The 25,311-nt window shown below is 35.0% G+C and overlaps 1 protein-coding gene across 1 annotated transcript in view; it reads right to left on the minus strand.

Moving 5' to 3' along the window:
- Nucleotides 1-25,311, minus strand: part of LOC110018345 (exocyst complex component 5) — a 63,577-nt gene that overhangs the window by 27,829 nt on the left and 10,437 nt on the right. Inside the window, exons 4-12 of the mRNA XM_020715630.1 lie at nucleotides 24,226-24,327; nucleotides 24,095-24,145; nucleotides 23,879-23,984; nucleotides 16,213-16,332; nucleotides 15,771-15,862; nucleotides 6,050-6,218; nucleotides 5,641-5,717; nucleotides 5,441-5,539; nucleotides 5,257-5,347 (exon numbers count right to left, since the gene is read on the minus strand). Coding sequence (XP_020571289.1) covers nucleotides 5,257-5,347; nucleotides 5,441-5,539; nucleotides 5,641-5,717; nucleotides 6,050-6,218; nucleotides 15,771-15,862; nucleotides 16,213-16,332; nucleotides 23,879-23,984; nucleotides 24,095-24,145; nucleotides 24,226-24,327 — 907 coding nt within the window. The remainder of the gene's footprint in view (nucleotides 1-5,256; nucleotides 5,348-5,440; nucleotides 5,540-5,640; nucleotides 5,718-6,049; nucleotides 6,219-15,770; nucleotides 15,863-16,212; nucleotides 16,333-23,878; nucleotides 23,985-24,094; nucleotides 24,146-24,225; nucleotides 24,328-25,311) is intronic.

Below are 25,311 nucleotides of genomic sequence, written 5' to 3' on the forward strand. Positions count from 1 at the left end.
TATATATATATATATATATTGATAAAAAAAAGAGGATACAAATATTTTAGCGAGTGGGTACAAAGAGACTCACAAAGATTACAAACGTATTCCCCAAAAATAAATCAAACAGAAACAACTCCTAATCATAATGAGTGTAGTCGGTGGATATACTGCTTTCCCTTCCGCTGAATCTAGGGAGGGAGTCCAGCAACACACTGAGATGTGAGCGTTCGCCCTAAACAATGATAAAGTCATCCTGAGAGTTACTGAGATCTAGCATTCTTTTTTTCCTCTTCTTAGATTTGTAAATCTGTCAATCTTCAGCTAGCTGAACAATAGGTGGATCTTCGATGGGGGTAAACTGTTGATCTGACTCAGCCTGCAGCACACCTTGATCCTGACACTCCTCCATAACTTGAGTACCTTCTCTCGACCCTCTTCTCTCGCAATAGGTGGTTCCAAGACACTTCAGTTAGCATCTGCAACAACAAAATTCGTAGTATTTGTAATCTGAGGAAGAACTGCTTCAACAACAGTAGGCGAAAGCTGCTGGCCTGGTTAGTGAGGAGTAGCCTTGTGAGTCAAATTCTCATTTAACATTTATAGAAGATTAACAGTGTCTGCTATATTTTCCTCCATGTGGATGATGTTGTTAGGACCTATCGATCTCAAATGTGGGTGAAGCCTGAAGCATTTGACAGGGATGTGCCCAAACAGTTTACAGTGATTGCAGTAGTAGGATCTTTATTCTGCTACAATTGGTTGTCAATACCCATTGTGAGCAGTATCAAGACATATTTTGTCCACATCAGGGAGAGTGTTATCCCTTTCAACAAGAATTCTTGTAACTGAAGACCTGGTTAGATTGAAGGTGGATGTATCCAATTTCATAGGTCTCTCTAGTGCAGGTCCAATATAATAGAGGACTTGGTGATTGAAGTAGTGCAACTTTAGGCCAGGTAGTTTAAATCAGATTAGAACTATAGGTGGTTCTTGACTAGGGTCAAATCAGGAGACAACTTAAGCAGTTTCATATACTTTCCCTCTATTGTCATAAATTTTTTGGAAAATATTTTGGCATAGTCATCTACTTTAGATAATTGTTTCATCACGTGTCTCCCATCAAAGAGGTCAACCTTCCAAAGTTTCAATAGTTTGAGATCTTCAAAAGTCTTTCGAACGATTTCCATTTCGGGATGTCCCGATTGGAATTTCCCAATGAGGGTGAATTTTTAACTTGTTTAACCAGGTTGGAAACTTCAACATCAGAGAAGAATAGAGCCAGTTTGTCACTCTCCCTACTCGTCTTCTTAATAAGGTTGCAGTCCTCCTAGTCTTCGAATGATTCATGATAAACTTGAGGGAAAACCTGATCTGATCTAATAGAATCAACCATATCAACAAAATAAGTCTTCCCAATGTTTAAAATTGAAGTAGTCGGTGGTTGAGGAGTAGTAGCCATGGAAGAGAGTTGAACAGCGGCAAGCTACAAGGATTGAGTCTATATATATCTTGAATTATATTGTGCCTCTTCGTTTATACTTCACTCAGTGGGTTTTTTCTACTGAGTTTGTTGCTTTCAAACTCATACTATTATTTTATGATTTTCAAGATATTAGTAAGCATCAATTAAAGAAAATTTCTGAAACACTTCACATTCATCATTAGAAGCAATTATGATTGGTTGATTCAATAGTGATTTATTTTTTTAACGAGTTCTTGTTGTAGTTAAAGCTCATTTATACACTTGATGGACAAATTAAAAAGTGTTTAGATTTAGAAGATCTAATGATTTTAATAGTGGACAAATAATATTAAAATCAAATATTTTTACTTATTAGAATTCTATATCAGCTCAACCTCCTTTCGAACCACTATGATTTCCTTTTAGGTTCTGTTGCAAGGGGTGACTTTTACCTTCCATAAAAAAGGATTTTAATGCCTAGGAATACAAGTAGCTCAAAATTATCATTTAGCTCATGTAAAAGCTTGTCCATTCAAATTTGTTAATGCAGGCAATACATGTAAAAGGAAAGTGACTATCTTTCAAAAAAAAACCTCTCAAATATTTTTTTTTAAATTATTAGTGACTTTTAACTATAGATCTTAGTCACTCAAAATTTTTTTAAAGAAAACAAAAATTAGCTCCAAACTATTTTTACGTGAGGGATTTTAATACATACAAACATAACATTCAAATCTTTTTCGCATAAAAATACCACTAATACTATTTTTTTAAAATTGAAACACACTTTCATGCATAGGTTTTGGTATGATTATGACAAAAAAGTGTTATACACACACATATATATGGCATCGTCTCTTCCCACGCTCGGCTCTGTTAGGGTTTCGCCTCATGGCGAACCCTGACAACTGTTACGGACATTTATCGCATCTGATCCTTTCCTCTCCTCGTTGCGTCTTCTCCAGCGTCGTCTTTTCGCTGCGTCTTCTTCGTTTTCGCCATTTCGAAAAGTCGTCACGGTCTTTCCTCCTGTCTGGAAGGTCCACCGCTCTCCTTCCTCGTCATCGCCTCTCTTCTTCCTCGCCGCGTTTTTTTCTTCCGTGTTCTTCGGACTCGAGCAGAAATCGTCACCTCTCGTCTTCTTCCTCGCAAATTTTTTTCTCTTCCGCAATCCTTGGGCTCGAGCAGAAACTGCAAGGTTTCCCTTCTTTCGCCGTGCCTCCTGGCGATTGCGATGGCTTCCGACAGAACGTATGCTACTCACCCTGGCGGGTGTCCACGCTTCATGTACTCCTAAATCGTGTTATTTCCCTCCTTTTGAATTGGCGGAGGACATCAAGAAATTTAGAAGAAAGAATGAGAGTCTGTCATTTTTTTACAGAAGCTGAATATTTTCAACTTGTTTTCTCCTTTTGTTTGAACTTGGTCGGGAAATTTCTTTATGGTCATCCGAAAATAGAGATTATTCGTAAGGAATTTGAGCTTATGCATACAATTGGGGATTGAAAAATTGGACTTTTAGATAGAAAACACATTCTTATTCAACTTAATAATGAAGAGTATTACACACGATTATTTGCTAGAAGGGTAATTTGGATTGATAACAGAGCAATTGAGATCTTGAAATGGTGTGTGGATTTTGACCCACAGTCGGAACCACCAATCATTTGCCGGACCCACCAATCATTTCGGTCTGGATTCACCTCTCTGGCCTGAAATTTCACTATTTAACTCAAAAGGTGTTGTACTCTATTGTCTCACTTATGGTAAGTCACTCAAAACAGACATTCCTACTTTCAATATTTCATGTCCATCTGAACCCAGAGTACTTATTGAAAGAAACCTCACTTCAGTCGCTTCTGAACAAATTTGGCTAGACGCACAACACCATGGACATTGGCAAAAGGTAGTGATTGAGTCCTTCCATTCGTATTGTGCGAACTGTCGTATGTTCGGCCACTCCAGTTTTCAATGTCACCATCTATAATTTCACTTCGGACCAAAAAAATAAAATGCTCTGCCAGAGGCAGTGTTTCTATCTCCTCCTGATCAGCTCCAAGTTACTCACACTATTGAACATCAAAATGATACCCCTGAAGATGTCACTATCATTGCAGGTAATATGTCAATCATTCAGCCTCCACACAATATTGTAGTTTCCGTCTTTGGAACCTCTTTTCGTGGTGGCGAGGGAAATTTTTAGCGAGGGAAATTTTTCATACTTAACCTGTCCTAGAGCCTATTATTGATGTTACAGGTGGCAATATTTCAACTGCTTCTCTACCGCCTCATCAGTCGAGCACAATGTTAATGATACTCAGGCGCATGGGGTTTATGATGTACAACAGCCTACACATGTCCGACCACCTTTGGATCAATCCATTGACCATATGAGTCAATCCTCGGATAAGGAATGACAAGTTTACACATCCAGGAGGAAGAAAAAGAATGGAGTCCTACTTGAGCTCAGGAATCTGATAGATGATACTTTGGTTACTTCGGGTAATGGTACACACCTCGCCAATTTGTTAGCCGACTCCCTTCCGAGAACCAGAGGCAGAGGGATGACTAAATTAGGATGTCCCTAGCGCTTTGTGCCCGTTGTTTGTTTTGATTTTTTGACCTTATATGTATCTTTTCTTCTTTGAGATTTTGGTGTTGTATTATATGGGTTGGGTTTTCTTTTAGGCTCACTCATAAGACCTATCTGTATATTTTCCTCTTTAATATATTAGCCATTGGGTTTTTTTCTCTATATATATATAAAACTTTAGTTATTAGATATGTAAACATATAACAATTGTGATATGTATGTAAATTTTTTTATATCCAAACCCACCCACGTACGAACGCCCGCCCACTCTCCCACCCTCACATGCACGCGCGCGCGCAGAGCGCACAGAGAGGGAGAGATAGAGAGACCACACCAAATGTGTAAATAACATGATCTTTGCCCAAGGTTCATGCTAGTGGGAAATTTATTTCACTATTTCACACCAAGATATGGCTAATTAAATATCATAATCCATCTAATATAACTATAAGTGTCTCATGTCTGCAATACATATTAAAATAATTTACATTAAAGACAAATAATAAGTTACCATTCATGCTACTTCCCTAATTTGGCAGGTTTAGTCTACTTATGAAGTTTATATGAATGTGGCCATGTGTAAACTAGTCTCTAAAAAGATAAAACAAGATTTGAACAAGATCTCTGAACACGCAAACTAGGGAACCAAGACAAAACACTAGATAGTCTAAGAAATGCAGAATACAGTATGTTAGATTCAAACAAGAAAAGGGGTTTAGAAAGTTGACTACAAGTAATTGGGACAACCTTAATGATAAAGATGATGTTAAAATATTTTCAGTTTATATATGCACGAACCTTGAAAGCATGTGCAACCTTATTAGTTGTCTACTCTGATTAATTGCATTGGTTTAGAGTTTGTTTGCTGCCTTATCTAGACCTCTCATTAGGTTTATCACTTTTTAATCAAGGTATATAAGAACTAGAACTAAGGTAATGGTATCAAATTCTGCTTATTTTGCATACTGGAGAGCCAACAAATTCAATCCTTGTGGTAATCTTCAATTTACCCTAATAAGTCTGAGTTTTATGCCTTCAAGGTGAATCCTAGGCCCTAAAAGCACCAACCTAGTTGCAAACCCCCAGGCATAATCCTACATGCTCTAAACTAGTTAAAACCCACCAATTCCTAGCTCTTTAACATGAATGAAACAATTACGGTACATGGACCAAAAAGACAATCTCATTTCAGAAAGCAACAACAGTTTTTAAATACCTTCAACATCTAAATCTCCACAACCAACTGCTCGCAAATCTTTAGCTAATTCCTGTGTCTTTTCGTATGCCACTGCAAGATTTCTCAAATACTGCAGAATAAATTCAAAATTACATATGTGACCAAAAGAGCCCCATGACGTTGTATTCACTCAGCAATGCGTGCAAGCAACATAATGGCTTACAATTAGCAGACCACCATGTTCAACTGGAGGTAAGTTTACAAGAGAGGGCTTTATTAACAACTTATCAAGGATGGTTGTCACGCGCTGCTCCAATACACGCTGTACAAAGCAATAAAATACTATTTGATGGAATGCCAAAGGTATTAAAATATTGCAAGTTTTTGCACATAAATACTGAGGAAAAAATCCCTCAAAGCTACCTGCACAAGAATTGACATGACATCATTAGCAGAGGGGAACACAGCTTGTATAGTTGCTGACTCTTTGCGAACAGTTTCTGCAAGAATCGCAGCAGCTCAAGTTGCATACAACTAATTACTACTCACATAAAAAATTTGATGGGGAATTTACATACACAAATCTCAAGTATTTACATATCTAACATCTAACATTCACAATACATGCATACCACTCAAATCTTTAACACACATCAAAATAACACTATTACTACTTTTTAAAATTGAAATACACATTTTCATACATAAGCTTATGACAACAAGGTGTTATAAGTGTAAATATCAAATTATAGGTGCTAGATATGTAAATACATAAGAAATGTCTGGTATGTATGTAAATTTCCCAAATTTGATTCAAAAGAGTTCTACTAACCTGTGATTTCTTTGTAAAGTGCCGAAAGGCCACGTGCAATGTTGCTTGGGCCTGCTTGCAGACCCTGATCACCAAGAACCATTTTTGTGTCTGTGTTCATGATTTCCACGTCAATAAACATTGGCCGAGATGCGACATAATGTTGCATGGCACTGGTGCCCCTGTTAAACTGCAATCAATAGCAAAGGAGGGAAAAATATAATGGTAGTCTACCAAAAATAAGTGAACCTATCTCTAGCCTTCCCAAACAGACAGGCTTAAAAACTTTTCAAGTTATTTGGGGAGATATATTTAATTGCTTTTAAGACTTTCCATGAAAATCTGTTATCTAGGATCTACAAAGGCGAGTCAATAAATTGATCATGAGAACAAACACTGCATGGGTAAGACATGCTCAATTATCTGATTGGAATTCATACTACTAAATAAAAAATAACAATAAACAGTTTAAAAATGGTGACTTATATACATACCACACAATTCTTATGTATTGCATATCAAGCACCGAAAGTTTCATATTTTGTCACACAACACTCAAATCTCTAATATCACATAAAAAATGTCACTAATACTATTTTTTTAATGTGAAATACACATTTTCTTGCATATGTTTTGACGTGATAATGACATTAAAGTGTTATATATAAGAATATCAAATTTTTGGTGTTAGATATGTAAATACATAAGAATTGTGTAGTATATATATGCAAATTTCCCTTAAATGAGGGTTGCAGAAAATAGCACAAAACGAATAATTCTAAGAGCTATGATAATATCAAATGGTATGAATTTCATTATAACCAACACTGACACAGCTCAGTTACACATGAAGCTAAAAAAAACACAATAACAAGACTCGGGGCTTAATATGCCATGATCATTCTGTAATTTGATCCCAAATAATTGAAGAGAAGATGCCACACCAAACAAGTTATGATTGTCATCTAGTTCATCAATAATGAAAGAAAACTCCTAGAACTGCCAAACAAAATCAAATGTACCCTTGTTAGACTTATTTCAAATCCAAGTCCCTGTTCAGAAGTTGCAGTTTCTTATCTTGATTTTAATAAGTGATGCCAGGCCTAATCACAAAATAGATAAATTAAATGGTTAAAGTCCGCCAATAATTCTCATCTAACATCTGGAATATATATGAAGGTCCTTGAACAAACTATACACACACACACACACACACACACACACACACATCCAATAAAAATTTACCTCCACTAAGGCCTCCACCTTCCCCTGACCAAAGATCTATTAAAGATTTCATAAAATTTTACATGAAGAATATTTTATTTGAAAATCCGTCATTTGGAAAGAAATTCATACACTGCCTTTTAGTTTTTGTTACCTAGTTCATCTCAAATGTGAAAATATGCCTACGAACGATGACTCCCATACAAACGGAATGTGTTATATAATATGTTAAGTAGACTGTTAGAGTCTACAGATTATGACAGAGTTTCAACTCAACCCACCGAATTCCAATCGGCACATGGAGTTTAGAATAATTATCACTGATAATTGTTATGTTATTCCTGTTTTCCACTAATTAATGTTGCAATTTCACTGTGCCATGGCTGTCCTCATTTTATCACGCAACTACACTATGTTTCCCTCTATTGATATTTTAACCTGTTATTTTCGCTAATTGTTCCATTAGTAGGGCCCACTCGCCACAACTATAATCTTAGTGGTAGTTGCCGCTCCACCAACCATTGATGTCATTACTTCAGGCCCTATTAGTATTCCCGTTGTCACACTTTTGCTTATGCCACTATTCACACACCCCCTTTAGCATCGAGTCATGTCATCTCCTTGCTGCTTCTTTGTTTTGAGTAAATAGTTTCTCATTTGACAAGATCCTAAAGAAATTTAAAAATTGAAACAAAAGGAAGAGTTTCTACAAGTATAATTAATGAAGAATGCATAGAAACATAATATTTTGAGTAGATTTTAATAAATTGCAAGAAGCACCTAAATTTTTAGTTATTTTTTCTAGACTTAAAAATAAGAACCTTTGGGTATATAAAAAAATCAACGGATACTGAATAATGAAATAAAATTCCAATTTTTATCTTCATATGCGTGCTTATGGAGCATCTATGCTTCAAATGCCATACAGATATTATTGATCACTTTCGAGGGGAGACACCTTGTACCAAAGTGTGGTGTTGTTCTTTCCTTTTGTAAAGAAAAACAGCTATATCTCTTCTTTTTCACTTGAAAACTTATTTTACTTATATAGACTCCAATATCTATAGATTAAGAATATCTCTAATAGAGAAAAGATTCTGCAATTAGATTTTCTCTAATTAGTTACCTAATATGAAAAATAGATAAATTAGATTTCCTATAACTAAACTAGCTATAATCAAGCTTCCTAACATACAGAATTAGATTTATTACTTTCCACAACACTCCCCATCAAGCTGAAGCATTATGCATAGCTTAATACAAATATAAGTGACCCTAGCTCCATTAAGGGTCTTTGTGAGTATATCATCTAGTTGTTCCCCGACCTTAAGTGACCTGTAGAAATCAAATTTTGTTTAATCTTTTTACAAACAAAATGATAATCTATCTCAATGTGCTTAGTTTGTTCATGGAAGGCCGAATTTGAAACAATACGATTTGCAGTTTGGTTACTACATCACAACTTTACTGAAACTGTCATCCTAAAACCCATCGCATATAAGAATTGGGAGACCCGCATCAATTCACTTGAAGCTTATGTCATTGCTCGATACTCAAACTATGCAAAAGATCGTGACACTACATTTTGTTTCTTACTCTTCTATGAGACCAAATTACCACCAACAAATATACAATATCCAATAATGGATCTTCGATCAATCTTGAAACTTGCCCAATTTGCATCAAAGAAACATTCAATATTTCAATGCCCGTGATTTTGATATAGAATAAGTCCCAAAGCTGACTGATGATGAACTGTAGGGGGAGACATGAAATGACATATAATGCTAACAGAATAAAAAAATGTATGGGCGAATAATTGTGAGGTAGTTGAATTTTTTCACTAACTTCTTATATCGTTCAGAATCATTAAAAGGATCTTCGTCCTTGATAAGTTACTAATTATGAAGTTACACAATGTTGCACAGTTTGCCCATGATTTCCAAGTTTCTCCTAACAAATCCAAAATATATTTTTGCTAAGGTAGAAAGATACTCTTCTTGCTCCTTAATACATCAATCCCCAAGCAGTATTTCAAGGAACTCAAATCTTTAGTATTGAATTGATTATGATAAAATGATTTCGATGATATCTCCGCACAGTACTTCCAGTAATAATAATATGATCAATAAAAACCACAAATAAAATACTCCCAGAAGAAGAATGTCAGTAAAATATAGTGTGATAACTTTTACTTTTTTGCATCTCAAACTTTTCTACTGCTTCAACAAATTTTCCAAACTATACCCGAGAACTTTGCTTCAATCCAATCATGACTTCCGAAGACGGCATGCTTTCCCAGATCCCCTTGAACAACAAACCTATAAAATTCTCCATGTATACCTCTTCTAAAAGATCAACATGCAGAAAGTCGTTCTTCACATCAAGCTCATGTTGGGGTTAAATATTTATCGCGGCTAAGGAAAAAAATAGACGAATCAAAGTAAACTTAGCTACTAGAGATAACATATCCAATTAGTCAATCTGATGAGTTTAAGCACAACCCTTAGCAACCAACCGAGCCTTAAGACAAGCTACAGGAATGAAACTTAATCGCAATGGCCCATTACAACTAACAACCTTCTTGCTAGAAGATAATTTAGTAAGTTCCCAAGTTTAATTTTCAATTAAGGCATTCACTTCATCAAGCATTGTTACCCGCCACCCAAAATAGGATGGGCTTGCTGAACAGATCTCGGGACCTCAACGGAGTCAAGAGAAACAATAAGAGAGCAAAAAGTAGAAGATTGATTATGCTAAGCACGAGGAAATGAGAGAGGCACATTGACATTTACCTCTTTGAAGAGCAATATGTAAGGTCACTACGAGGAGGATCCACAAAGAAGATGATACCGGTGTCAAACTAGGATCAGGGGGACGAGGTCTTCTAGAGTAAACATTAGTGATTGGTGGTCTAGGTTGAGACACTGGTGGTGGAGTTGGAGCTAAACCATGATCTGAATAGATGATGTGATGAATTAACAACTCATCAGAATCTTATGATGATTTAGACAATGATGAATCACGAAAGAATGGAATTTGTTCATGAAAGGTATCATCAGCAGAAGCCATATACATTTTTAAGACGGGAAAAGAATTTTACCATTTTTGCAAACGAGAGTATCCTATAAAGAAATGAGCGTCCTAGAAAGAAACATCTTATTGACTTAGGATTCAATTTAGAAACTTGTGGACGGGTATCACGAATAAAACAAATACACCCAAAATACTTGGTTCAATGGGAATGAGGTAATTAGTTGGAAATAAAACTTGGTAAGGTATATGGTTCTGTAAAACATTAGAGGTCATCAAGTTGATAAACAAACATGTAGTAGAAACTACTACAACCAACATTAATTTAAAACAAAAGAGTTATAGGTGTCTCAAGATGCCTATTTTTCCTTTCAACTACTTCATTTTAAGTATCGACACGGGATGACTAGTGAAGCATCTCATTTTGTGTCATGTAGTCAGAAAAGGTGCGCAAAAAATAATATTTGGCATTGTCACTTCTTAGAATCTTAACTGAAACACTGAATTGAATTTTAATTTCAGCATAAAATGATTGAAAATGTGACAATAACTCAGTACGAGATTTCATGAAATAAAGCCAAGTCATAGAAGAAAAATCATCCACACATGTGACAAAATATCAAAATTCATTAGATAAGATAGAATAATGTCCAAAACAATAGAATGAATCAACTCAAAACTAGGAATAACTTTTTTATTAACCCTAAGAACAAAAGACAAACGATGGTATTTAGCAAATTGACATGACTCCCAATCTAAAGATGATAATTGCTCAAATTGAGGGTATAATTTTTTTAGCATTAGCAGTGATGGATGCCTGATCGACGATGGACTTCAAAAGAAGATAAAGTGCTGGAACAAGCGATGGATCAAGGCAGTTCGTTAAACAAAATGTAGCCCTTCGACTTTTGCCCTTTACTAAATCTTCTCTGTCATAAGATCCTAAAAAAGACAATTGTCATGGAAGAATAAGATATAACAATTACAAGCACGGAAAATTTTGCCGATAAGATTAAAAGAAAATTGAGTTAAACTAAGAAAAGGAATTATAAAGTCAATGTAGGTGTAATATTGATGATGTCGGAATCAAAAATATTTGAGGTAGATCCATCTACTAAGGAGATAGAAAAAAGAGGTTTATAAAAGGTAAAGAAGAGTTTTGGATTACCTATCATGTGATCTATAGCACCAGAATCAATAGCAAATTCTATGGAAGAGGAATGAAGGCAAGTATCATTATTATCTGACACATCAAGGGCATGATAAAGAGAGATTTCCTAAATGCTTCTTGAAATTGGATGAATTTAGCAAATTCATCTGTAGAAATTCAGTCTAATTTTCAGAAATCTCATTAGTAGCGACCATGTGAGTTGGTTGTGATCTAGAACAACCTTTTGATTCTTTTTTAGCAACCTTTGACACGTTCTCTTCGTATGAGCAGGTGCATGACAGTAGTAGCAAATTACCGTAAAGCCTTGATATCTAGAATTTGAAGTTTCACTTCAATAACTGAGGTTTACTAATGTATGAATTCTTCTGACTACCAAGAGCGTGTCTCCAAGGTCAGATAGAAGATATGATTTGACGTCTTCATACTAAGAGTTGAGACCAGCTGAAAAACTCATAATAGTCATTTGTTCATTTTGAGTCTATTAAATCTAGACATCAATACAAAAGGGCAATAATGCAATCAATTCTTCATAAACACATTTAAAGTGCATGAGATAAGTGTTAAGTGATTGATCATACTATTCAACTCGATATAGCTCCTTACATACATCAAAGATTCAAGTAATATTCTCTCCCAGAAAACACAAATGTCAATTCTTCAATCACATCTTTCATACAGTCGTAATGAATAATGACCATATTGATCAGGTTCGATAGAATTTTGTATTTGTATCAAGAGCTAAGCATCAATTCTCATGCTCAAAATAATTCGGATCAATTTCAGCTGAGTGATTATCAAAGAGGTGGCTCTCTTGAAAAATATTTCTCAAGTAGAGTCTCATAGTTTTATTTCAATAAAAATAATTGATATCATTAAAATTTTCATCAGTAATTTTAATAATTGATGAAACCAAATTTGTCTCATGTTTTTATTTGTCATATATGGTTATCACTAGATAATCAAAGAGACTGAATAAACTAATCTCAATTATATTGTTCGCTGAAATACGAGATGAGGCGAAACTAATCTCGTATGTTATTATCCTGTCATCTCTTTCAGGCAAACCAATAAGCCAAACTGCTTCCGAATGGATTCAACATGAAGACACAGACAAGATGGTACAGATGAGCCGAAGGATGAAACAAATGCCAGAGACGAACGATACCGAGCCGTAGGAGACGAACAACTCGACAAAAAATTTGACGATCGCCAAAGACAAAAAAATTTGACGAACACCGTAAGAGATGACCATTCGCGATGAACTACAACACTTGAGTTGCGACTGACGTCGTAGGATGAAGTCGAATCACATCTGGGAAAGTGACGAACAATATAGTCATCTGCAAGACGATGCTGACACGAAAAATACCCATTGTTCGTCGAATCATTCTTCTTTGACATACAGACAAACGATGCAAACAAAGTCGCACTTGCATGAGGGGAATGAAACCAAATCAAGGAGCAAACTATCAGCGACGAGTCATGCATGGCCCTGATACCATGTGAAGGAAAACAACTCGTTCTCTTATTTTCAATCAAAAACATAGTTTATATACTTATTTACACTCCAATCTCTATAGTTTAGGAATAACTTTAATAGAAGAGACGAACTGCAATTAGTCTCTAATTAGGTCACCTAATATAGAAAATACATTTAAAATTTTTCCTATAATCAAGTTTCATTAGATTTATTACTTTCAATAACACCTTTGGATGATTTTTATCAGTTTTCTTGTCTTTTAAATTGTTTCCTTACTGATTTTAAAGGAGTTTATTAAAACTTTATCAAAGCAAAACATCTATAAAGCGTTTTTTTGGAATTATGAATTTGATTGCTGTCGAAACTTTACATTAGCCATTGCTTTCCAGTTTCTCCCTCCCTCAAGGAGTGTTGTATCTTTTTTCACGTTCAAGTAGTGTGCGTATGACTTCTTCAAAACTAGTGGGCAGTCTTAGGAGAAATATCGCTATGGTGGTTGTGCTCCCTGCTGTCTTCATCCAAGAAAGCAGCCGAAACCCTTTTATCCCCTTCCAATCTCCCCCGACTTCAGCTACTTCCTTCCTTTTGTCATTCTATAACATCTCCCTATGATATCCAATCCTTGAGACAATAAAATCTTGTAACAAAATCATCCAAACCCTAAAACTTTAGAGATTTGATTCCCACTTCTAAACATATAACATAATTCATCTATCCAACCAAAACTCTTTCCAAATCCTAACCCTAAACCTAAGCCACCCTTCCTGGCTAAGCAAAAAATCTAATTTGGGAGAGAGACACAATGCCACCTAGGAGAAACACACCGAGGAGTATCCAAGAGATCACTGTGGATGATATGCATAATGAAATTCTTTAATTACAATAAAGGCTTGTAGAATTTAAAAGAAGTCACCCGGAGAGATCATATGAGCCATAATGATGATTCACCATATCAAAAAGAGGTTAACCCCTTTCACAAAAAAAGTTTTCAGTGATGAAGAATGAATGCTCTGGCGATTCGGCATTAATATTAAAGGAAATAAAATGACTTTGAGAAATCAACTTGCAGGATTTTAACGATCGTATAAGTCCAAACGCGTTCATTGAATGAATTCAAAGTATGGAAGGAATCTTTAAGTACAAAGATATTCCACAAGACAGGAGAGTCAAATTAGCAGCCATCAAACTCAATGAGTGTTTATTTGTGGTGGAAAAATCTGAAACACCTCCAACAGGGAGAAAAGAAAAACAAGATCACTACATGATTTAAGATGAATTAGGAGATGTGGCGCAAATAAGCAAATATCTTCTCCCATAATATCAGTCGGATGTCTTCTTAAAATTTCACAATATACACCTAAAAGATTTATCTGTAGAGGAGTACACAGCTGAATTTAAAAAAATCATGCTAAAATGTGAGAACTAAAAAACACGCTATGACAGGATTTCTTAAAGGGTTGAAATTATCTATCAGCAATGTGATACAGTTATAATGGTATTAGTCTCTACATAGCGTACAAATACTAGCATTGAAAGTAGAGAAGCAGTACATCGCACGAATCATCATACCCAAGATCAAGCAACAAGAGTACATCTACCAAAGCATCTGAAATGATTCCGCGTGAGGAGAGATTCACACAAGGTGGAGAGAAGATGGGTGGATCCATCACCCCCAAGTCCTTCCCAATTAGTAAGTGCTTAAAATGCCTGGTTTTGGGTACATGGAATTAGATTATCCAAACAATATAGCAATCTCTTTAATAGAGTAGGGAGCAACAAGCGATTGTTAATTTAACTTCTATAATGATTATGTATTTATTGTTCTTACATAAAAAGCAACAAGTTTTTAATAAAAGAATGAGTTAGTAACCAGACATTTGTGAATTTCATTTGTGTTTCATTGTGCATCTCATCTTATGTTATATCACAAACGCTAGATCATTAATTATCCTATATCAGTACTCCTATCAACCTAAAACTAAATGATTCGTAATAAAAAAAAGATTGAATAGTCCATGTTAAACAATTGTCAAACTCTATATACCATGGTCGCTCCGTGTCCACTCACTGCACATACTTTAGACAGATTTCAGAGATTGATGATGCAAATGATGCAATTTAGCACAATAAATTCAAAATAAATCTTGCTCTCCATTTCACTATTATTCTTTACATCATCCTCTCAAATTTTGAACCTTTAACCTTCATAATTAATAGAGAAATCAGATATCGCTTATTTTTAAATCAATATACACATTTTGACCAAAAGGCCATTAATTTTACATACACTTAGATCAAACACAACATTCCAGCCTTATCATGCACCGCTTTTCCACAATGTGGAATGTGCGATCTCCATTACATGCCAGGTTCAGCTCTCATTTCAATCTACATGATTCATTGGTAAAATTGCACATAAGCTCATACTATAGATATCAATACCTGAAGTATATTTTGAGCAAAATATGTTATAAAATGTGAAGATTGAGAAGACCATAGTCATTCCTTTTAGTAAGACTACAATGTCATTAACTGCAAGATGTTGTTCCACTGCTTTTAAAATAATTAATACGGTATGTTTAAAGCCAAAAGGACAATACATGCATAAAAAATGTGATAAAGCAGGTCAAGATCAAATGTCAAATTCATCTTACCAGATAATTAAATATTGAGGATCTTTCCAAAAAAAATGTGGACACCAGATTTATTTTCAACAAAGCAGTTATTATATTTGGAGTTGAGCTGCTGGAGTCGCCCATGCATCCTTCAATTATTTGTTCTATAATTTAACCCAATTTAACTTAAAATTATCCACATTGAATAGGGAATCCTACCTGAGACAGAATTTTTGCACATTCTGCCATAGTTGATAATTCTCTCCTCTGTGAGGCTGCATCAAACCGGGACAATAACCTATTCTCCAATTCTGCAGAAAACATATGCACAACCAAAATCCTTTATCCTTTAGAAGAATCAGGATAAAAAAATAAGGAAGATTTACATACAAACCGCTCAATTCTTATGTACTTACATATCCAACACCTAAACTTCAATTTTATATATGCCAACTTACCAATGCATGAAAAGGTACATTTCACTTTTTAAAAGTTAAAATAATGGTATTTTTATGTGATATGGAAGATTTGGGTGGTATATATGCAAAATTCAAACTTTAGGTGTTAAATATGTAAATACATAGGAATTGGGTGGTATGTATGTAAAAACTGCAAAAAATAACAGCAACAAATTGATAGGAAGCAACTAAGACGTACAGACCATTACAATAGTCTTGAAGATTTGCAACAGCTACTTCTAAACCTCTGCTTGCATTCGTAGCGCCCACAACAGATGGCATATTGATACCATGCCTACCAACGTCATCTTCAGCAAATGATCCTATACAAAGTCATGTCAAATAAGCCTCTCAGAGAAGGTGCAACATGATATAGAATAAAAATTGTTTCAAGTTTCAACCCAGCATCAAATAATATTAAATCAAATTAGTAATAAACCAGTGTCAATACTTATTACATTCCATGATGGTGGATGTAAGAAATTTTGCAAACTAGTGTGCTCACGTAAATTAGTTTATTATTGCAGTAATAAAAGTTAGTGAAAATAAAATCATGCTTTATACATACAAGCAACCAAATAAGCCGTTAGATTGGGTTGATTTAACTTAATTATCATTAAAATTTTAACTTTTAAATAAATTCTCAAAATTAGGTATTTCTCCCCCAAATGATTAACTGGTGATAATTGGCATTGAATTCTTGACATCGAGAAGAAAGTCAAGACAGGGATTGAGTTTCAGCATTTTTTCCATTTAATAGACTTCCATTTGGAAGCATGCATGTACAAACGCATATTTGACTTGGGATTTTTATATGATATTTGGGCTGGTCCTATATTGATTATGATTTAGTAGAACTTGGAGGAGCTTTGGAACCAAGCATCATAACTCAAGGCCAAAGAAGATATCTCATCAAATTCGAGTGAATTCAACTTGACTCGATATCGAAAAATTATAATTCTGTCAAAATCGAACTCAATTTAAATTAAAATTAGTTTGGGCCAAGTTAAAATCACTCGATTTAGAGTCAATTCTTCAATGCTACCATGTGTCTTCACCAACTCACTACTTTAATTGTTTTGAAAAATGCTATTTATATCTTCAAGGTTTGCAAATGCTAGTTCTATGAAGAACAATTCATTTTTGTAATTACATGGGTGTTGCATGTTTGGTGAGTACAATACCATGGGTGTGTTGATAGTTTTTTATATGAAAATTAGGTGTTAGGTGTGTAAATACATATGAATTGCGTGCTATGTATGCCAATTCATGAATTATGTGTTATATATTAGTACATTGCTGGATGAATTGATTGGAGTGCTTTGCTGATATTTGAGTGCTATCTCCAGTAAATTTTTAGTCTGTGAATATCAAGAGAGGTTTTGCATCATTGGTATTTTGCATCATTGGAGTGCTTTGCTGATATTTGAGTGCTATCTCCAGTAAATTTTTAGTCTGTGAATATCAAGAGAGGTTTTGCATCATTGGTATTTTGAATGGCAACAGTATATAGAGAATTTTAGCTGGCTTTGTTATTCTGAATGGTAATGGTAAGATGTCTTGCTTTGCTTCTTTAACTTCCTTGAAAAGCTGGAAATTCAATTTACTGGCAGCTTGGATGGCCCATGTATATTAGGGCAACCGTTGCTATTCAATTTATAGGCCTAATGGTAAGTATATTTTCTTTATTTCATTAATTTTTTGACTAATCTATTTTCTTTTTAAAAATTGCAGAACTATGAGTTCCAGATATTCAGGGAAATTCGGGCAAGTGATGTGTCGGTGCGGGTTACCGTCCTTTTTACTCACATCACGCCATTCACATAGCTACGGGAGGCAATTTTACAGGTGCCCGCGGTGGGCAAAAGGACAAGACAACTGCACTTTCTTTAAGTGAGCCGACAGTACGTCGGTTTCTATGATATCCCAACTGGACACAGCTGCTAGAAGTTCATCAGCATCACGATTTCATAACACCGCTTCTAGTTCGAGTGCTTCCATTTGTACAGTATCCTAGTCGGACAGGTTTGCCCAGGGTTCTGGAGTGTCAAAGCCGGGCAGCATTGGTCGTGATATGTTGCTACATTTTAAAGTCAACATTATAATTTTTTTCCTCGTTATTCAAACATGTTATATTTTCTTCTTTTTCGGGTCTCATTATAGTACATATTAGCGTGTTATGATGTATTTCACTTTTGTTTAGGTAATTGTATTTCTGTGATTTGATCTGAAATATTTGAGTGATAAATATTTTGTATTTTGGTATTTTCTTGTATTAACATTTTGAACTTTAATTTTAAGAATATTTTGTATTTTCAAGTTCTAATAATTCACATTTTTCTTTCTTTTATGATTGCATTAAGAAGGTTGGTAAATTTGTAATAAAATATACAAACAAGTTGTTTACAAAACGCACAAACAACAGCTGCAGTTTATCCAGAACAGAGGCAGATTGATCATTTTTTTTCAAGAATCAACAGTTCTCTAAACGCACAAACCAAACAAACAGACAGTTTATTTAGATCAGCTGTTTATCACCAGATTATCACGATAAACTGGATAAGCTGCAGCTGCCCCAAACAGACCGTTACAATCCAAAATTAGCTGAAAACCTAAACTGAGGAGCAAGTCACCATGACCCAAAGGAGAAATCCTCAGAGAAATGTCTAAGAGCTTAACATGGAGGATATGTGGTGAGAAAATATTCAACTACAGCGTAGACTCGTTGATTTTAAAAGAAGACAACGCGGGAAAATCATTCACAGCAACAACAGTGATCACTCAATGAGGAAAGGTAATGAAAACCCTATTCACTAAGAACCTCAAGTGACAAAATATTAATGCAACATTGGTTCAGCAATGACTATAGAATGAGAGAGGATAACTGTAGAGATAAGGTTAATTTGTTAGATTTTGATGGTCATTTAGATCCATATGAGTTTATTTAATTTCTCTAAATGTGGTCTTTAAGTACAAAGTCATGGGCACTCTACCTGACAAAAGGTGAAGTTAGTTGTTATTTTGTTAAAGAATAAAGATAATCTACGGTGGGAGAAATTGAAGTATTTGCACCTGCACCTGCACCGGCGTAAGGAGAAAAGGCAAGATCAAGAATTGGTCCAAAATGAAGAATGAGATGAAGCACGAGTACCTCCGAGAACACTATAGATCGGACATCCTTTTGAGACTTTACCATTTACAATAGAAGGACATATCAGTAGAAAAGTACATAACTAAATTTAAACAATTCATGTTAAAGTGTGAGTTAGAAGATCCAGAGAAAAAATAACATAGCTCAGTGCCTTTGAGGATTGAGGCATTCTACTAGACCTTGCACGATGTATGACCTTAGTCCTAATTGTGGAGAAATAGCATAGTAGCATCAAATCTACCCACCCTGCAAATAAAAGTTGACCATTAGGTTGGGCAATAAGAGCACACCCATTAGAGTGCCAAACCCACAGGATGAAAAAAAAAATTGATCGAAAGAATACTCAGAAGACATTCCCAGCCATGAAGTATATCAAGTATCACAAATATAAGCACATTGCATTCAACTGCCCAAATAGAAAAGTAATTTCTCTTATTGAGCAAGGTGCAATAGAAAAAATAGATAGTATAAACTCTGGGGATGAGGATAATGGTAAGGAGTATCAACTAACTGCAAATGAGAGTGGAATATTTGTTGTTTGAGGAGTTCTCCAAACTAAACCCAAGAGGAAGCAACAACTTAGGCACAACATCTTCCGTATTCATTGCATGATGAAGAGGAAGCTGTGCAACCTCATTATAGACAAAATTAATTGTGATAATGTGATGTCTACATAGATGGTGAATAAATTAATCCTCACTACTTAGAGTATTCTTATCCCATTTCCATAACTTGATTAAAGAAAAGAATGAGATAAATGTTGACAAGAGATGTCAAATAAAATTTTTATTAGAAACAAACTATAGAATCATATGTGGTGTGACGTCATACCTATAAATACGTCACATTTTGTTTGGTCCAAAGTTACAGTATGATAGGAGTACACTTCATAATGGCAATAAAAATATATTCATTTATTAAAAACGGGAAGCATATTATATTATTGCCATTGAAGGAATCAACATCCATGAGTATTGAAATAGAGAAGAAAATTATAATGCCTCGTGCAATATTCCTACAGATTATGAAAGAGGTGTTAGTGGTACTAACCTTGGAGATACTATAGAGCATTGAGACATAAAAGTCAATATCTATCATAGTGCAGCCCTATTAAAAGAGTTTTAAGACATTATGACTAACAACCTATCACCTGGATTTCACCTCGACACGAGATTCAATATACCATAGATCTCATCTTACGATTAGTGCTCCCCAACCAATCAGCTTTTCTGATGCAACCAGTAGAGTATGAAGAACTACAAAAGAAGACTGAGGATTTGATGGAAAAGGGGTTTATAAGAATATCAATTTGTCTGTGGTACCAACATTGATTGTGCCTAAAAAAATTAAATTGTGATGTATGCACATTGATAGCATGACACTGAACAAGATCATCATTAAATATTGGTTCCCCATTCCTTAACAAAAATTATGCATGTATAACTCTATATTGAATGACTTGTTGGATCAGTTGTATGGAATTAGCGTATTTTTTAAGTCGATCGGCGCAGAGAATATATTCAGATTCGGATGATGCCCGAGGATGAGTGAAAAACTACATTTATGAGACTAATGAATGGTGTTTTCTAAGCCTTCAACAAAATTTTGATTGAGTATTTTGATAATATTTTGGTGTACAATTATTCAAAGAATGAGAATTTGTAGAACCAACGATAGAGTTTTGGAATTTTTAGAATAGTAGCTAGATGACAACCCAAAGAAATATCCCTTCTGGCACCGTAAATATGCTTTCTTGGATGCATCGTTTAAATTGTTGGTATTGAGAAAAAACCCACTAAAATTGAGGCAATTGTGAATTGATTCAACCCATGGTTCAATCAAATATGTCATTTTCTTGCACTCACTTATTTTTATAGAATGTTTATCAAAAATTTTAGCTCTATAGCAGCCTCATTGATCTCAATTTAGAAAGATTCACCGGTCAAATAAGCATGGGATAATTTTGATGTTTGAAGAAATAAATAACTCGAGCCCCCTATTCTAGCTCCTTCAAATTTAATCAAATATTCGAGCTGAAGCGTGATGCATACAATGTGAGAATTGAAGCTGTTTTAAGTCAAAATGGACATCTAATTGCCTTCTTTAGTGAGAAGTTGAATGATTATAGAAGAAAATATTGTATCTATGAAAAAAAAATTTATGTCATTATGAGAACTCTTAACCACTACAGTCACTGTCTACTAGCGAATCAGTTCACTTTCTAAACTAACAATAAGACCATAAGATTCTTGAATAATCAAAACAAGTTAAACAGTAGAAATGCCTCCAAGGTTAAGTTTCTTTTTTATTCCATTTTATATTCGAACACAAAATCGAGAGTTAGAACAAGGTAGAGCTGATGTGTAGAGCCATAACCACTCATTAGTTGCTACTATGTAATCAAAGGTAATTGATTTTGAAGTATTAAGAGATGCATATGCTGTGATGAGAATTTTCATAAAATTTGAATTCTTTGTCACGATAGATTTTATGAGCAATTCCAAAAAATTAGATGGGTACTTATTTTGTCAAAATAGACTGTGTATTCTTAAGAGTTTGCTCAATGGAGCATTTTACAACAGTGCCAAAAAAGAGGCGGGCAAAGCATTTTTTTGGGAATAAGATTTTTTTTCTTAATAAAAAAGAAATTTTATTTGTCAAAAGTGGTATAAGGAATGAAGAGATATGTTAGACAATGTGAAGTTTGTCACTTGGCCAAGCTCCGAGGGCAAAATACGGGCCTATACACCCCCCTTCCTATTTCAAAGTCACCTTAAGTGGATGTGAGCATGAACTTTATTGTGACCTCCCATAGACCCAATGAAGTAAAGGTTTTGTTATAGTGGTAGTTGACAGCTTCTCCAAGATGGCATATTTTGTACCTTATCACAAGATGATAGATACTTCACATATTGCAAACTTATACTTCAATAAGATTGTTTGTCTTCATAGCATGCTCAGAACCATCACTTCAAATAGGGATGTAAAATTTCATAGTCATTTTTGTAGTACTTTATGGGATAAGTTAAGTACAAAATTTCAGTTCAGTTCAATAATATACTCTCAAAGTGATGGACAAACATAGATGGTGAATCGCAGTTTGAGAAATATTTTTAGTTGTTCTACGGAAAGAACATCAGACTGAGAGATTTGGTTCTTCCTCGGGTTAAATTTGTCTACAAAAGATTCACTAGTAAATCCACATATAACAATACATTTGAGAATGTATACTGGCAGAATCCTCTCACATCATTGAAATTAGTGTCGATACTTCCAACTATTGAGTTTATTGTTGATGCATAGGCCAGAGTTAGAGATATTCAGATCTACCATGAACAAAGAAAATTGCCATGCAGAACACTAAGTATCGGTAGTAAGTTAACAAGTTCAGAAAAATAATAGTCTTCAAGGAAGGTAACCTGGTGTGGATTAGACTGATAAATGAGAGATTTCTTGCAAATTCATTTGGGAAACTCAAACCAAAAGCTGACAGTCCATTTAGGATTGTTAAAAAAATCAGTGATAATGTATATAAAATTGATTTGTTAGGAGATTATAATTTTTATGCTACATTCAACATCACTAATCTATCGCCGTACTATAAGAGTACAGATATTTTTAGTGAAGAATTTGATGTCTCTCCTACCCAGAAGAATGAAGCAAACATTTTCAAGTGTGCCAGTCTAGATGCAGAAGTTGTCGCGCCTATCCCAGACACGCACGTAAGGACCAAACAGTCCCTTGCTCCATTTTTTTCCCCCCTGCTGGCTCAATGTTCCAGCTTTTAGCAGCTGGAATGATCCCTTACGGTCATAATTTGCCTTTTCTAGATTATTTTTTGCATTAATTGCTCGGAGGACCATATATTTGTTTTGTGATGGACTCGTTTATACAGTTTTTATTTTGGATTTATACTAAACTGAGATTTTTTCTCATGTTTTTCTCCTTTGGAATCTTGTAACATTGCTCTTGCAGGCAGTGCATTTGTATCTTGCTCCATTTTTTTTACCCCAGCTGGCTCAATTTTCCCGGTTTTCAAGAGCTGGACCTACCCCTTAGGGTCTTAATTTGTCATATCGAGATTATTTTTAGGGTGAATTGTTTGGAGGACTATATATTTGTTCTGTAATGGACTGGTTTAGCAGCTTTTATTTTGAATTTATGCTAGACTGAGATTTTTAATCAATATTCCCTCCCTTGGAATATTGTAACCTTGCTCCTGTAAGTGGTAAATTTGTATAATGTTATAGTGCAGGTGGTTGAACCTTGCAACATTTGTGCCACTCTGATTCTCTCTGTTGGACACAGATTCCCTGCTGTTCTTCACGCAAAACAGCAGCTGCTGACTATTTTTCCTTTTATGTTCCTTTGCCAAGTCAGATATTCTTCATTTTCTTCATCCTACACCAAACCCAACACTTATCTTGATCCTTTTCGACCTTCTAGGGATCCGATAACGGTGTCATCAAGACAAGAGACTAAAAGGATAATTTGACAGATATGCCCAACTATTTTGGGAGTGCTGGGATCTTTCAAATATGAAGCGTCACATAAAAATAAATTGACCTTTAGTAGAGGCTGCAAGTACAACGACCCAAAGAATTTTACAGTAATGAAACTTTACAGAGGAAAATTGGTGTTTCAGAACAGGTCAAGGGTCCGGAGAGTATCACATAATAAGTTAGCTAGTGCTGAATAAGGAAAAACAAGGAACTGACGTAATTTTTGAGCAACTGAAGCGGCCTCAGCAACACGGCTATCATCAGAAAACAGTGGTGAAAGTTCCATCAGGTCACCAGGGCTACTATTGAACTCCATCAGATACTGTATGAATGTGAAAAACATAGGATGACTATTTCAAAAAAAAGGAAGCAAAAAAAAAAAAAATAATGCAGTTAAAAACAAGAGGGAGCCTGAAAAGGTCAATGAGCCACCTTTATAAGATCTATTGTTTGACTGGCTGTTTCTCGCTGGGAATCTGCAGTCTGACAATTAAGAAATCTAAACTTTTCTTTTCCTTAACAGATGCAGTGATCAGACATGTACTTTGATTGAACCCCTTTACCTGGAGATGATCTCCAATTTTTGCAGCTGTCTGCCCCACACTAGAAATTCTGGAATCCAACCTAGCAAAGCTATCAAACAGACCATCTACACCTTTTTCTAGCTGGATAAGAAATAACAAAAAAAAATACTTAATTTATGGAGCAAAATTAATATAAATCTGGTTGAAATGGCATAAAATAAGACCAATAAATGACCAGACAAGATTTTATGAGATTCTAAATCTATCAGTATATCACGCCAAACTCAGTGATTCACAAGAAAAATCAAAATACTAACCGTGAAAGACAAAGATATAACTAATTTTCTGGCAATTTCAACACTGCATTCACATCTTCCCATCAATATCAATGTTTTAATGCTTCAAATACAGAATTTGGTTCATCTTTGATTAGAGGTGCAGTGGTGCATTTGGTGGCTAAACTAGAATTTCGGGTGAGGGAAAGAAATTGTTTACCCAAATTTTGAAGGGGCGAGGCTTCTATTTGCATCAGAAATCAAAGATAAAATTTTCAAATTATGTATAGCAACATAAGATTTCTTTCAAATCAAAGGAGGTAAAACACACTCCCAACCACCCTCTGGTTTCACAACTAAGCGCACTAAACTTCTTGATACAAACAATAGGATTTTGGATTTTCTACTGGCAAATGAGGTCTTTTTACAATGAGCTTTGGCTTGCAAAACAAGCAATGCATTGCAGATTTTTGACATGTAAAGTTGCACACAGAAATAAAAACATAATCAAATGCAACATATAGCAAACCACACATCGGGATAGATCGCAGGGGTCCTCTGAGCGGTCACAGCTTTAGGAGGTGAGTGCGTTTCTCAAAAGTAGAACCCTCCTTCAGAGGTACAAAACCCTTCACAAGAAGTGGTGTCGGTACAGAACAACAGAAGATTGAATCATGACCCAGAGAGAGTTGAAGAATCGCAAAACCAGGACAGTGTTGGATCTGCACCAATGATGGAGAGACAATGATTTGGGGTGAACATAGCACGACAATCGGAGAATGCATTCTCCCTCCAAATCTCAAGAAAGAAGCCCCCTGAAAAATTTAAACTCTCGATATTAGAATCCTAT

Source organism: Phalaenopsis equestris, unplaced genomic scaffold (genome assembly GCF_001263595.1).
Source record: "Phalaenopsis equestris unplaced genomic scaffold, ASM126359v1 Scaffold000012, whole genome shotgun sequence".
Lineage (NCBI taxonomy): Eukaryota > Viridiplantae > Streptophyta > Magnoliopsida > Asparagales > Orchidaceae > Phalaenopsis > Phalaenopsis equestris.